The sequence below is a fragment of the Chenopodium album genome, chromosome 23 (genome assembly GCF_948465745.1).
Source record: "Chenopodium album chromosome 23, dcCheAlbu1.1, whole genome shotgun sequence".
NCBI lineage: Eukaryota > Viridiplantae > Streptophyta > Magnoliopsida > Caryophyllales > Amaranthaceae > Chenopodium > Chenopodium album.
The window spans coordinates 35,685,756-35,698,463 of NC_137856.1; the positions used below are offsets into that span (position 1 = coordinate 35,685,756).

At 35.1% G+C, this 12,708-nt stretch overlaps 1 protein-coding gene across 1 annotated transcript; it reads left to right on the forward strand.

Moving 5' to 3' along the window:
* The first annotated feature begins 5,992 nt into the window (after positions 1-5,992).
* LOC145608224 (putative trehalose-phosphate phosphatase 7) lies at positions 5,993-8,001 on the forward strand. The gene is made up of 9 exons (XM_081663838.1): positions 5,993-6,175; positions 6,271-6,411; positions 6,524-6,595; positions 6,717-6,842; positions 6,942-6,995; positions 7,119-7,220; positions 7,332-7,409; positions 7,514-7,654; positions 7,734-8,001. The coding sequence occupies exons 1-9, from the start codon at positions 5,993-5,995 to the stop codon at positions 7,869-7,871; spliced, it is 1,035 nt and encodes a 344-aa protein (XP_081519964.1). The 3' UTR covers positions 7,872-8,001.
* Positions 8,002-12,708: the final 4,707 nt, after the last annotated feature.

Sequence of the window (12,708 nt, forward strand, 5' to 3'; positions counted from 1 at the left end):
TAGATTAATTTATCTCTTTTAAATATCTTATTATGTCTCCAAAAGTTGCCCTTGCCCTTAATTCATAGGCTCATAGACAAATTGGTCATAACTCAAAAGATCCCTAAGATAATCCTTGTCTCACACACTATTGTTGACCTTTTTATATTAAAAAAAAAAAATAAAATTAATAAGATAAAATATTACTACTTCTTTTCCAACTTAGTTGTCACGTTTATTCTGTATTCTTAGTTCAAACCACATTAACCGATGATAAGATTATTGATGCATGATTTAAGGGTTTCAATTTACATCCTTTAAAAGAGGGTAAGCTTATATATGTGTCGAATTTACATTAATCCTATTATCCTAATTAACCAACTTCTTAAACCATCCTTTATGTCATCGACACGTGACTCCTCTGTCTTATTACTCTCTTATCTTGCGTTGTTTTCATTAGAGAGCAAGTAACCCATGTTTAACTACCTTTTAATTATCAAGGGTAGAAAATATAACATGACATAATATTTTATTATACTTTGACTATTTGGATTTGACTAGAAAGTTAAAAAAGGTGGTAAAATAGGCTACATAGGATACACGTGTGATGGTTCATACGTGGCATGGGGCCCTTTGTTGTTTTTATTCATGTTTTAATGGGTCTAAAAAAGTGGGGTCCATTTTTGGTGGGGTGTTTAAGATTAGCAAGTTTAAGTGACAATGGGAGTTTTGGTTTATGCTTTTTGGTCTTTTGGAGTCTGTGGTTGGCAATGTTAGTAGTTAATTGACATTGTTGATAGTTACTCTTTCCTGTACTAGATAGTTAAAAAGGGCTTATTACTTTGTCTATTGGATTCTTGCCCTTTTTGGTTAGGAAAATTTGCCAAAAATAATACCACCTTTCAGCCGTCTTCCAATAATGAAACCACCTTTCGTTTATTTCAAAATAATACCACCTTTCACATGGTTCTTCTATAAATGGAACGTGACCTGTTGGTAACCTGTTAAATAGGTCACGAGTGACACGTGTCATAATTTTATTGGCTTCTTTATTTTTTTACAATTTTGATTTTATAAATGAATTTTTTTTAAAAAAAAATCTTGATTTTTTTTTTAATAAAATCGGTTCCCTTACCCAGCCACCTCCTTTCACCGGAAACCACCATCCCCTGTTTCCAGCCCTCGTTCGTCCTACTTTCTGGCTCCTCCTCCCCTTCCCTTCCCCAATTCCGGTTCCCCTTCCCGAAAGCAACCTCCCCGAAACCTTTATTTACCGGAAACTACAAAACCACCTCCCAAAATCCTACCTACCGGAAATTATGATTGCGTGAAGGGGAAGGGGACCGAAATCGGAAAGGGAAAGGGGATGAGGGGGTGAAATCGGAAAGGGAAAGTGAAGGGAGGCCTGAAATTAGAGAATGGAAGGGAGGGTGGCTGAAATCGGAAAAGGGGAAGGGGAATCGAAAACGGGGAAGGGAGGGGTCGAAAACGAAAAGGGAAAGGGGAAGGGGGGCCAAAATCGGAAAAACGGAAGAAGAGAGGTGGTCGGAAATGGAAAGGGGTAGAGGAGCGGGTGGTTTTCGGTGGGCAGTGGTTTGGTGGGGGAGGTGGTCCAGTGGATCGCCGACCAGTAGGGGTTGGGTAGGGAGGATTTTTTTTTAAAAAAAAATTTCAGTTTTTTTTTTTTTTTTTTTTTTTTTTTTTTTAAAGTTTATAATCATTATTATTAAAGAAAAATATTTTTAAAAAATCTTGGCCAATCAAAAATATGACACGTGTCAATTGCAACTTGTAAAACAAGTCACCGGTTTTTTGTTCCATTTATAGAAGATTGGCATCAAAGGTGGTATTATTTTGAAATAAACGAAAGGTGGTTCCGTTATTGGAAGATGGCTGAAAGGTGGTATTATTCTTGGCAAATTTTCCTTTTGGTTATGTCCTACTTCTTCTAGAACAAGTGCCAATTGGACTCGACAACTCATATCAGATACTGGTACATGTCAAAGTGTTAGTTTGATTTTGTTAATCTGTGAAAAATTCTATGCTTTGAATTAACATGTTGAAGTATGCATACTCATGTTAGATTGATGAATGTAAATGTAAGAGTTCGAGTAACATAAATATTAATTGATCTCAGTGGAATGGATGATGGATTTGTTTGGTAACACTTAATTTTAGTCCTTTAACTAGTACTACCAGCCAACCAAACAAGACAAGTTAGCTAATTGACAAACACAACTAATAGGCAGTAGTACGCATAAAAGCCTAAATAGACTATTTTTGTGTTAAACAACATTTATGTTTATTTCTCTTTTTGTCCCTCTTAATTGATAATTAAGCTACATTTTCATTAAAGAAAGTTGTATATGAAAGTATATCATTCCTAAGGAGTTGAATTGAGATACTTTCTCTACTTAAAATTTTACAAGATTATCATGCCACTTATAGTTTTAAGCTAAAGTTTACTAAACTACGAAAGTCTGAAATGACTTATTATTTCGGGACATATTATAATAGAAACACGACCATTTTTAGGAATGAGAGAAAGCAAACTATTTGATGATATAGTGAAATTAAAGTTGTAAAAACCCATTATATAAAATCAATCTCATTAATCTTCATATTTATATTCTATATTAGTGTAATGATGATTTTAATTTTGCTTAAATACCCATTTTCTTGCTAGATAGTTCCTACTAATAATACAATTTCTGCCAATGTTTAGTTTCCTTAATTAGGTATATCTAGACTTGGTTGTGCTCATGGTTTTTGGTTAAAGTTTGGAATTTTATGAATAAATTGCATGAAATTATAAGCTAAATTCCAATATATATCTGGTATTTCCCTATTAATATAGAAATAAATTAGTGGTCATATCATTAAACTTTTTTTTAGAAAATGCCTAACTTTTGGTTTCTGTCAAAACCAGTCCAACTCTAAGGTTTTAATGCTTAATGATTGTATATTAAGCTTTCTTAATTTGATGATTAATGTTATAACCTTGTTTTTTATATAGCTAATCTTTATTTCTTGATTACTTAGGGAATATTGTACGGATAACTAGCTAGTTATCTGTTATCTCCTCCTTGAAGAAGAGCAACAAAAATCAAATACTTCACTACACATTTGCAACTCTGCTTCAATAGGTATTTCATCACCCTTCACTATTGTTCTAGATTTATTTGGCAATTATGTTACTCGAGCTAAGGTACTTGTGTTAGGCATAGGTATGTGTACTGTCCAAGAGTTAGACTCGACTATTATATGAAATGTTTCCGTGTTCTGAGTCCAAAATGAAAATCATCTATATGTATTATATTGTTAGCTTCTCCTTGAGCAAATCCGCCATTGGGTCAGACAAGATTTAGTTGTTATCATCATAAACACTTGTAACTTGTAAGCCATTTATTTATTTATTTCTTGACTTAGATGAGAAACTTTGTGCCAGCTTCCAGGTTCATGTATCTCAAGCTTTGTTTTTTCATGATATATTATGATATTGATCCAACTACTTTTTTGTTCCAACTTTCATAATTGTTGTTTATTCTATAAGTTTTTTTTTTAAATTACATTGCAACATCTTTTTCACACCCTGTTGTACCTGTTTTTGGATTGAGATATTAATAGCATCTATTACATCGAGCTGATATTCTGTTTGTTGATCATCATGTATGCGCGAATTATAAGTCTGCTTTGGTATTTTGAGTCCATTGGGGGGGACCATGGTGTTATAGTATGGAGCGTTAGTTGATGTGCTAGTTGTCATAGACGAAAACTATATGGATAGAAACGTTTGCAATGATAAGTTAAATCAACTATAATGAACAAAAAATCTAAGGCAGACATCTCTAAATCAGCTTGAATTTTATTATCAAGAAGAGTACGTTTCGTTGACTTGTTATCCTGAGTTTTATGTGGAGAATAGTTTTAGTCAGTATGCATTGCTGTCATGAGGTCAGTTCTTAGGTGCTGTATTTCTTAACTAACTTATTGATAATGCATTAGCATCCATAATAGCTGATGCCACATTTTCCATAGTCTGAAGGCGACTTATTAAGCTGTCATATATGTGTGCATATATTTTAAGCTTGGGAAATCTGTTCACTTTCGTTGAAACTTCTTGTTAGTTGTGCCCAAATCTGTTATTATGAATATGATATACGCGAATCACAGAGCTGTTGATATATATAACTCACCATGTGTGATCACATGTCCATGTTTTGTTTTCTCATTTAAGGTTTTCTGCCAATACTTAAACTTATGGTTAGTTGGGGTAGAGTTTTAATTGATTAGCTTATACTATATAATAAGCGGCGCAGGTGATAATCTGTTTCCATATGTGTGAGTTTCTGTGATTTTGGAGTCTAGAAACCCAAGGTGGATCTAAATCATTAATTTTTACTTACACTGTCTGCGCTGTCAGATGATATCAGTTTCTGAAGTGCAAATGCTGTCAGTTTATGTTAATTTATTCGTAATGTCAGATGAATCGAGTAATTTATTTGGCAGTTGAAGCTGATTACTCGGCTTTTCACCATGATCGATTTCCCAATGATTTGGACTGCATATCCATTTAAGATTCTGTATAACTGAGATTTTTTACTAGGATTAGAGATTGTACTCTTTTTGCAGATAGGGGAATACATGCTTCTTGCCTTTTCATGATTCTTTATTATAAAGGCTTTTCATGATTTTGAAAAGCCAATCCAGAGGTTGTTAAACTTGTTTTAAAATAACTTCTGTCTCTTATCACTCGAATAACGGTGTGTTTGGATAGAAGGAAATGGAAGGAAAAGAAGGGGAGGGAAATGGAGTGATGTGATATCTTTCATTTGGATAACAAATGAGGAAGGGAGGGAATTGGAGGGGAGAGAAATGGAGGGATTAAATTGTAGGAAAATGATCCCTCCAACAATGGAGAGATTTGGAAGGAAAACTCACCATTCTTCTCTCCCCTCCCTTTCCCTCCCCTCCTCTTCTCCTCCCTCCCCTTCTTTTCCTTCCTCTAATGTTATCCAAACACACTGTAAGTGATTTAAGTAATAATCTCAATGATTATCAATATTGGAACCATGCTTTAGGTACGTACACAATATAAAACCAAAAGGACTCGAAATCAAACAATGTTTAGTGGCTAGGAGTTTTGTTTCCTAAGTTGGAGGTTGAATGATCCATTAGCCTTTTGCCTCCTCGAACCAAAAAACAGAAAACAACAACATATGATTTGATTCAGTCACTTATCCAATGCATGTTTTGGTCCATATTCCTTAATCATCCTATCTGCAAACATAAATTCTGCAAGGTAGTTTAGTCTAATGTAGGTGATAGTGTGATATATACTGTGTTTACTCGATTATCTGACTAGGCGAACAACATTATGTTTTACTCAAGTACTATTGGTTTGAAGGTCTATTATTCTCGATTGTACCTACACTAGATTTTCTTTATGGTGCTAGTACGTACGATTGATTAAAAATTGGTGTGTTATGCAGTAATCTTTCCTTTTCTAAGGTTTGTTTTCGACAGAAGTGCCAGAGAACACATTTTTTTTTTTGTTAAACTTAGGAGCCTAAACATTAATTAAAGCTAACAGAGCTTTCATGATCCCAAATTTTTTAGGAAAATGAGAATAAAATATTACTAGGCCAGCTTGCTTGTCAGTTTGTGACTTGATAATCCATAAATTTGTCTTTAAACTTCATGACTTCATGTGATTGGTGAATAAGAGTATTTGTTCTTTTTAGATTTTCATTTTTATTCAAAATTCTTACATCAACTGCAAATTCAGCTGCAGGTGTGATTTTCATAGAGCAAAAAGTACAACACTTGTACCTTCTAGTGTTAATAATCAGCTAGCAAGTTCGTTTAAGGTAACAATTGCGTGGTGTTACTCTGCCTTTTATGTTTCAATATATATAGCCTGACATTATCGAATTTTTGGGCTTGTAACCTTTCCTAGATGAAAGACTTGCTTAATCCTGACATTTTTTTTTCAATTGATGTATGATATTAGATGATGAGAAACAAGCTGAACAAGTTCTTCAATGCAATTGGGATTTTCAAACATCCCTCGAGTTCACAATCTCATGGATTTGCATCGAATGTACGGAATGAAAGGAGTAGCATGGTGACACCTGAACCATGTGAACAGAAAGCAATAACACCAAATGCTGAAGAAACATATGAAGACTGGTTGGTAAGTAGAAAATCCAGAAAGTTTTGTTCTGAATCATTCTCATTTTCTGTAGTAAGGTGTTATATGTATTATAATCTGCCTCATTGTTTTTGTAGATTGATCATCCCTCGGCATTGAACTCATTTGAGGAACTGATGAACACTGCGAAGGGAAAGAAGATCGTTATGTTTTTAGACTATGACGGGACACTCTCCCCCATTGTTAATGATCCTGAGTTAGCCTTCATGTCTGATGCGGTAAACGATTATAATCTTCCTATGCAGCATGCATTAGGCTTTTTACTTAGTGAGATTATGAGATATCTTACTGAAAATTTTCTGATATGGATGCATCGTGTTTATCGTGCAGATGAGAGCAGCATTACGTGAAGTTGCAGGGTTCTTTCCAACAGCAATTATCAGTGGAAGAAGCCGAGATAAGGTAAGTTCATCTGTTTATTAGTTTCATCATTTTCCCTGTTTTTATACAATGTATGTTCTGGTGCCTAAAACATCTATAGAGTGTGAGCTTTGCTAATACAAGTCTTTTAACATTCTGTTAGGTGCATGGCTTTGTTAAGTTAGATGAAGTATATTATGCCGGGAGCCATGGTATGGATATCATGGCTCCGCCAAGGAAGCATAAGTCCGGTGACTACAATTACCAGCCTCCAGTTGGTGTCGAAAAGGTTTGTTGTAGCTCTGCCTCCTCTTCTATTCAATATACATAATTGGTATTCGATACAATAAATGTGCCATAAATTGACCTCTCTTATGGACTAATGCAGGACAACTCTGTAATCTTTCAACCTGCTCAAGAATTCCTGCCTGAAATCGAAAAGGTAAGCTAATGACTAGGCTCTTGTAAAGAAATCTGACAAACATAGGACATACTCATTATGCAGGATGTTATATTTTCATGACATAATATTTGAATGGAATCTTTTGTTTGATTGTCATAATAGATATATGATGAGCTCGAAAAGGCAACAAAGGATTTGAAAGGGGTGACAGTAGAACACAACAGATTCTGTATCTCCGTTCACTATCGAAGAGCTGAAGAGAAGGTAATTCATGCAGTAGATAAGAGCTAATTATAATTCTGCAAAATTTTTACAATAATTAAACAAAATGTACCATCAAATTCATCTGAAGGATATACTGTCTGGGAATTGCAGGTTCATTCTGATGTAAAAAAGACCGTGAAGGAAGTTGTGAAAAAGCATGCTCGCTTTCATGCTACTACTGGTAAAATGGTAAGATGAAGGCTATTCAACTTCAGAACATCTGAATAAACTGAATTCAATTTGTTCTGTGCACTTGAATTGATTTTAAGACTAATGCAAGGCGTCTTTTACAGGTTTGGGAAGTACGTCCATCTATAAAATGGAATAAGGGTAACGCTTTGGAATACTTACTTGACACTCTAGGCCTAGCTGAATCAAGTGATGTCCTTCCTATCTACATAGGAGATGATAGAACAGATGAAGATGCATTCGAGGTATTTGCCTTGACATTCGACATTTTGAATTTTTATAGGCTGATAAATACAGCGTGACTGTAACAAAATGTTCTTGCAGGTATTACAGAAAAGAGGACAGGGATTTCCAATTCTAGTGTCACAAAATCCTAAGGAGACAAAGGCGTTGTATTCTCTGCGTGATCCTTCTGAAGTACTAACATTCCTACTAAGATTAGCAAAATGGAAAAAAAATTAGTAAGTTATATAGTAAGAGGAAGCACTTGAGCTAGTGAGTTTTTTTATGACGGCCAAGTGATTGTTTATGGAAATATGTAGTTTGTATATAGCTTTAAAGGGAATAAGTAAGTTAGAGAAGTAGTGCAAGATAGAGGACAGGGCTATTAGTTAGTAAGTTAGAAGTTTTGATATTTTGCTGACAATTCGGCACTCTTTCAGTCTTTTGTATCATCAAACTATGTTTTCTTGACATAGAATGAACAAAGTTTACTTGCACCAAGACTTTTGATCAGTATGATTACAAGTGAGGAAAACTTGTCATTTACTACCTTGGCAATTATAACATTGTTTACGGATGTTGGCTTTCACATCCCATCCCCACCTAACATCTTCATCGCCATCCTCATCTCTATTGTGGGTCAAATTTCATCTCTGCCACCACCTCCACTTGAATATCCATACCCACGTAATCCTCACTTTCCTCCTCTCACCACACACCTAATCCGCGGCCAAGACCTGTCTAATTCTCACCTCCAAAATACAACCATACTACATACTATACCTTACAAACAAAGAAAAAAAAAAAAGTTCACATAGTAGGTTAATATTACACAATTAGTGTTTTCTTTATTTAATAATAAATATATTACAAAGTATTATATTTACAACTAAAAAAATGTATACTTAGTAAAAAATAAAAAAAAAAACATAAGTGAATTTTAGTTGTAAATATAGTATTTTGTAATATATTTAAGTGAGTTTAAATAAATTAATATATATACTGGTAGTAAATTAATAATACGCTAATTTCGTAAATATAATATTTCGTAATATATTTAAGTGAGTTCAAATAAGTTAATAATACACTAATTGTTGTAGGAGTTAAAATAGTTCAAATAAATTAATATATACTGGTACTAAATTCTAATTAAACTTAAGTATGTTTATTATACTATATTTTGGAATATTACATATATGTATGTGAGCGCGCGCGCGTGTATTAATTTTAGTATTTTACACATATAGTATTCGCACATTAATTGACTTATATTTAATCAACTTTGGGTATCTTATATTTTTCGATCGAACTCGTAGATTGTTTCACCAAGATAAGTAATATAATTGCTTTTTCTTCTTAATATAATTGAATAATGTAGCAAACTTTTATAAGAGTGAGTTAATAAGTGGGGTCAATTGACCCCATTATCTTAAATATGGCTCCGTCTATGGGTATGACATCATTATAAATATATGACATCACTATAGTCAAGTCACATCACATTATTACACTTATATGACATCACTATATTTCATGAATTTCAAAAGAGAGTAAAAGCTCATTCTTGTTACTTTATAGACATCTATATCGGTGTCTTATGGTTTCAAACCTCCTTATATGATCCCAAAAGTCATTCAACACATTCAGTTCATTTTTCGAAAAAATGTCAAAAATTGATCTGAAATAGTGTATTATAGTCTTCAATTTTGCACAATTTTTTACTTATTTTGACTCGGAAATAAAAATTGTCGAGATGATTACCATGGACCCTAATACACCCCGGTAGTCTATTTGGGTGGGTGCAACCATTCAATATGCCTTTAAATGGTCAATTTACACATCCGCAACTTGCACCGATTTTGTGAACTCAAGCCTACCACGGACAGTTATGACAACATATAATGGTCATATATGGTTTCAAACGGAATTATACGACCCTGAGATGTATCCCCTAGGGTCTCAAGAATTTTCTCCATCGGGCCCCGTAACCTCAAAAATTTCTCAAAAAGCGTGGATAATAGCCTTCAATTTTGGAATTTTTAGACCTTTTTTCGCCCGGAAATAAAAATTGCCGAGATGTTATACATGGTCCCTATTACGCTCCAGGAGTCCAATTGGGTGGGTGAAACCATCCAATTTGCCTTAAAACAATCAATTTACCCGTTTTTGTACTTGCACCTATTTCGTGAACTCAAGCTTACCACGAACATTTTTGACAAGATATAATGGTCATATATGGTTCCAAACGACATTATATGACCCTAATATGTATCCTCTAAGATCTCAAGACTTTTTGCCACCGGACCCCGTAACATCAAAAAATTCTCAAATAATAACGTGGATAATAATAGCCTTCAATTTTGGAATTTTTAGACCTTTTTTCGCCCGGAAATAAAAATTGTCGAGATGCTTACCATGGACCCTAATACACCCCGGGAGTCTATTTGGGTGGGTGCAACCATCCAATATGCCTTTAAACGGTGTATTTACACGTCCGCAACTTGCATCGATTTCGTGAACTCAAGCCTACCACAGACATTTTTTACAACATATAAGGGTCATATATGGTTCCAAACGAAAATATATGACCCTGAGATATATCCCCTAGGATCTCAAGACTTTTCGCCACCGGGCCCCGTAACCTCAAAAATTTCTCAAAAAGCGTGGATAATAGCCTTCAATTTTGGAATTTTTTTTACCTTTTTTCGCCCGGAAATAAAAATTGCTGAGATTTTAACCATGGTCCCTAATACCCTCCACGAGTTCAATTGAGTGGGTGGAACCATCCAATTTACCTTAAAACAATCAATTTACCCGTTTTCGTACTTGCACATATTTCGTGAACTCAAGCTTACCACGGACATTTATGACAACATATAATGGTCATATGTGATTACAAACGAAATTATATGATCCTAAGATGTGTCCTCTAGGGTAGGATCTCAAGACTTTTCACCACCGGGCCCCGTAACCTCAAAAATTTCTCAAAAAGCATGGATAATAGCCTTCAATTTTGGAATTTTTTGACTTTTGTCACCCGGAAATAAAAATTGCCGAGATGTTAACCATGGTCCCTAATACCCTCCGGGAGTCTAATTGGTTGAGTGGAACCATCCAATATGACTTAAAACGGTCAAATTACCCGTTTTCATACTTGCACCGATTTCGTGAACTCAAGCTTACCACGAACATTTTTGACAAGATATAATGGTCATATATGGTTCCAAACGACATTATATGACCCTAATATGTATCCTCTAAGATCTCAAGACTTTTCGCCACCAGTCCCCGTAACCTAAAAAAACGTGGATAATAGCATTCAATTTTTGAATTTTTTTGACCTTTTTTCGCCTGAAATTAAAAAATTGCAAGATGTTTATCATGGTGCCTAATACCCTCCGGCAGTCCAATTTGGTGGGTGGAACCATCCAATATGCCTAAAAACGGTCAATTTACCCGTTCCAAATTTGCACCGATTTCGTGAACTCAAGCCTACCACGGACATTTTTGACAACATATAATGATCATAAATGGTTCCAAACGTCATTATATGACCCTAAGATGTATCGTCTAAGATCTCAAGACTTTTCGCCACCGGGCCCCGTAACCTCAAAAATTACTCAAAAAGCGTGGATAATAGCCTTCAATTTTGGAATTTTTTGACCTTTTTTCGCCCGAAAAAAAAAACTGGCGAGATGTTAACTATGGTCCCTAATACCCTCCAGGAGTCCAATTGGGTAGGTGGAACCATCCAATTTGCCTTAAATCAATCAATTTACCCGTTTCAGTACTTGCACCCGTTTCGTGAACTCAAGCCTACCACAGACAGTTATGACAACAAATAACGGTCATATATGGTTCCAAACGTCATTATATGACCCTGAGATGAGATGTATCCTATAGGATCTCAAGACTTTTCGCCACCGAGCCCCGCAACCTCAAAAATTTCTCAAAAAGCGTGGATAATAGCCTTCAATTTTGGAATTTTTTTGACTTTTTTCACCCGAAAGTAAAAATTGCCGAGATGTTAATCATGGTCCCTAATACCCTTCAGGAGTCTAATTGGTTGGGTGGAACCTTCCAATTTGCCTTGGTCAAATTATCCGTTTTCACACTTGCATCGATTTCATGAACTCAAGCCTACCACGGACAATTATGACAGTATATAATGGTCATATATGGTTCCAAACGACATTATATGACCATGAGATATATCCTCTAGGATCTCAAGACTTATCGCCACCGTGCCCTGTAACCTCAAAAATTTCTCAAAAAGCGTGGATAATAGCCTTCAATTTTGGAACTTTTTTTACTTTTTTCGCCCAGAAATAAAAATGGCCGAGATGTTAACCATGGTCCCTTATACCCTCCGGGAGTCTAATTGGTTGAGTGGAACCATCCAATTTTCCTTAAAACGATCAAATTACCCGTTTTCATACTTGCACCGATTTCGTGAACTCAAGCCTACCACGGACATTTTTGACAACATATAATGGTCATATATGATTCCAAACGGCATTATATGACCCTTAGATGTATACCTTAGGATCCCAAGACTTTTCGCCACCAGGCCCCGTAACCTCAAAAAAATTTCAAAAAAACATTGATAATAGCCTTCAATTTTTGAATTTTTTGACCTTTTTTCGCCGGGAAATAAAAAATTTCGAGATGTTAATCATGGTCTCTAATACCCTCCAAGATTCCAATTGGGTGGGTGGAACCATCCAATTTTCCTTAAAACATTCAATTTACCCGTTTTCGTACTTGCACCGATTTCGTGAACTCTAGCCTACCACGGACAGTTATGACAACATATAATGGTCATATATGGTTCCAAATGGCATTATATGACCTTGAGATGTATCCCCTAGGATCTCAAGACTTTTCGCCACCGGGCCCCGTAACCTCAAAAATTTCTCAAAAAACGTGGATAATAGTCTTCAATTTTTGAATTTTTTTGACCTTTTTTGCCCGAAAATAAAAATTACCGAGATGTTAACCATGGTCCCTACTCCCTATTACCCTCCGAGAGTATAATTGGGTGGTGGAACCATCCAATTTGCCTTAAAACGGTCAA

What these genes read in the sequence shown, in the direction of transcription:
- LOC145608224 (XM_081663838.1), top strand. Translation starts at nt 5,993, where the DNA reads ATGATGAGAAACAAGCTGAACAAGTTCTTCAATGCAATTGGGATTTTC. An exon ending in TAGCCTTCATGTCTGATGCG is followed by an intron (nt 6,412 to 6,523) that starts GTAAACGATTAT and finishes TTTATCGTGCAG; the next exon opens with ATGAGAGCAGCATTACGTGA. An exon ending in GTGGAAGAAGCCGAGATAAG is followed by an intron (nt 6,596 to 6,716) that starts GTAAGTTCATCT and finishes ACATTCTGTTAG; the next exon opens with GTGCATGGCTTTGTTAAGTT.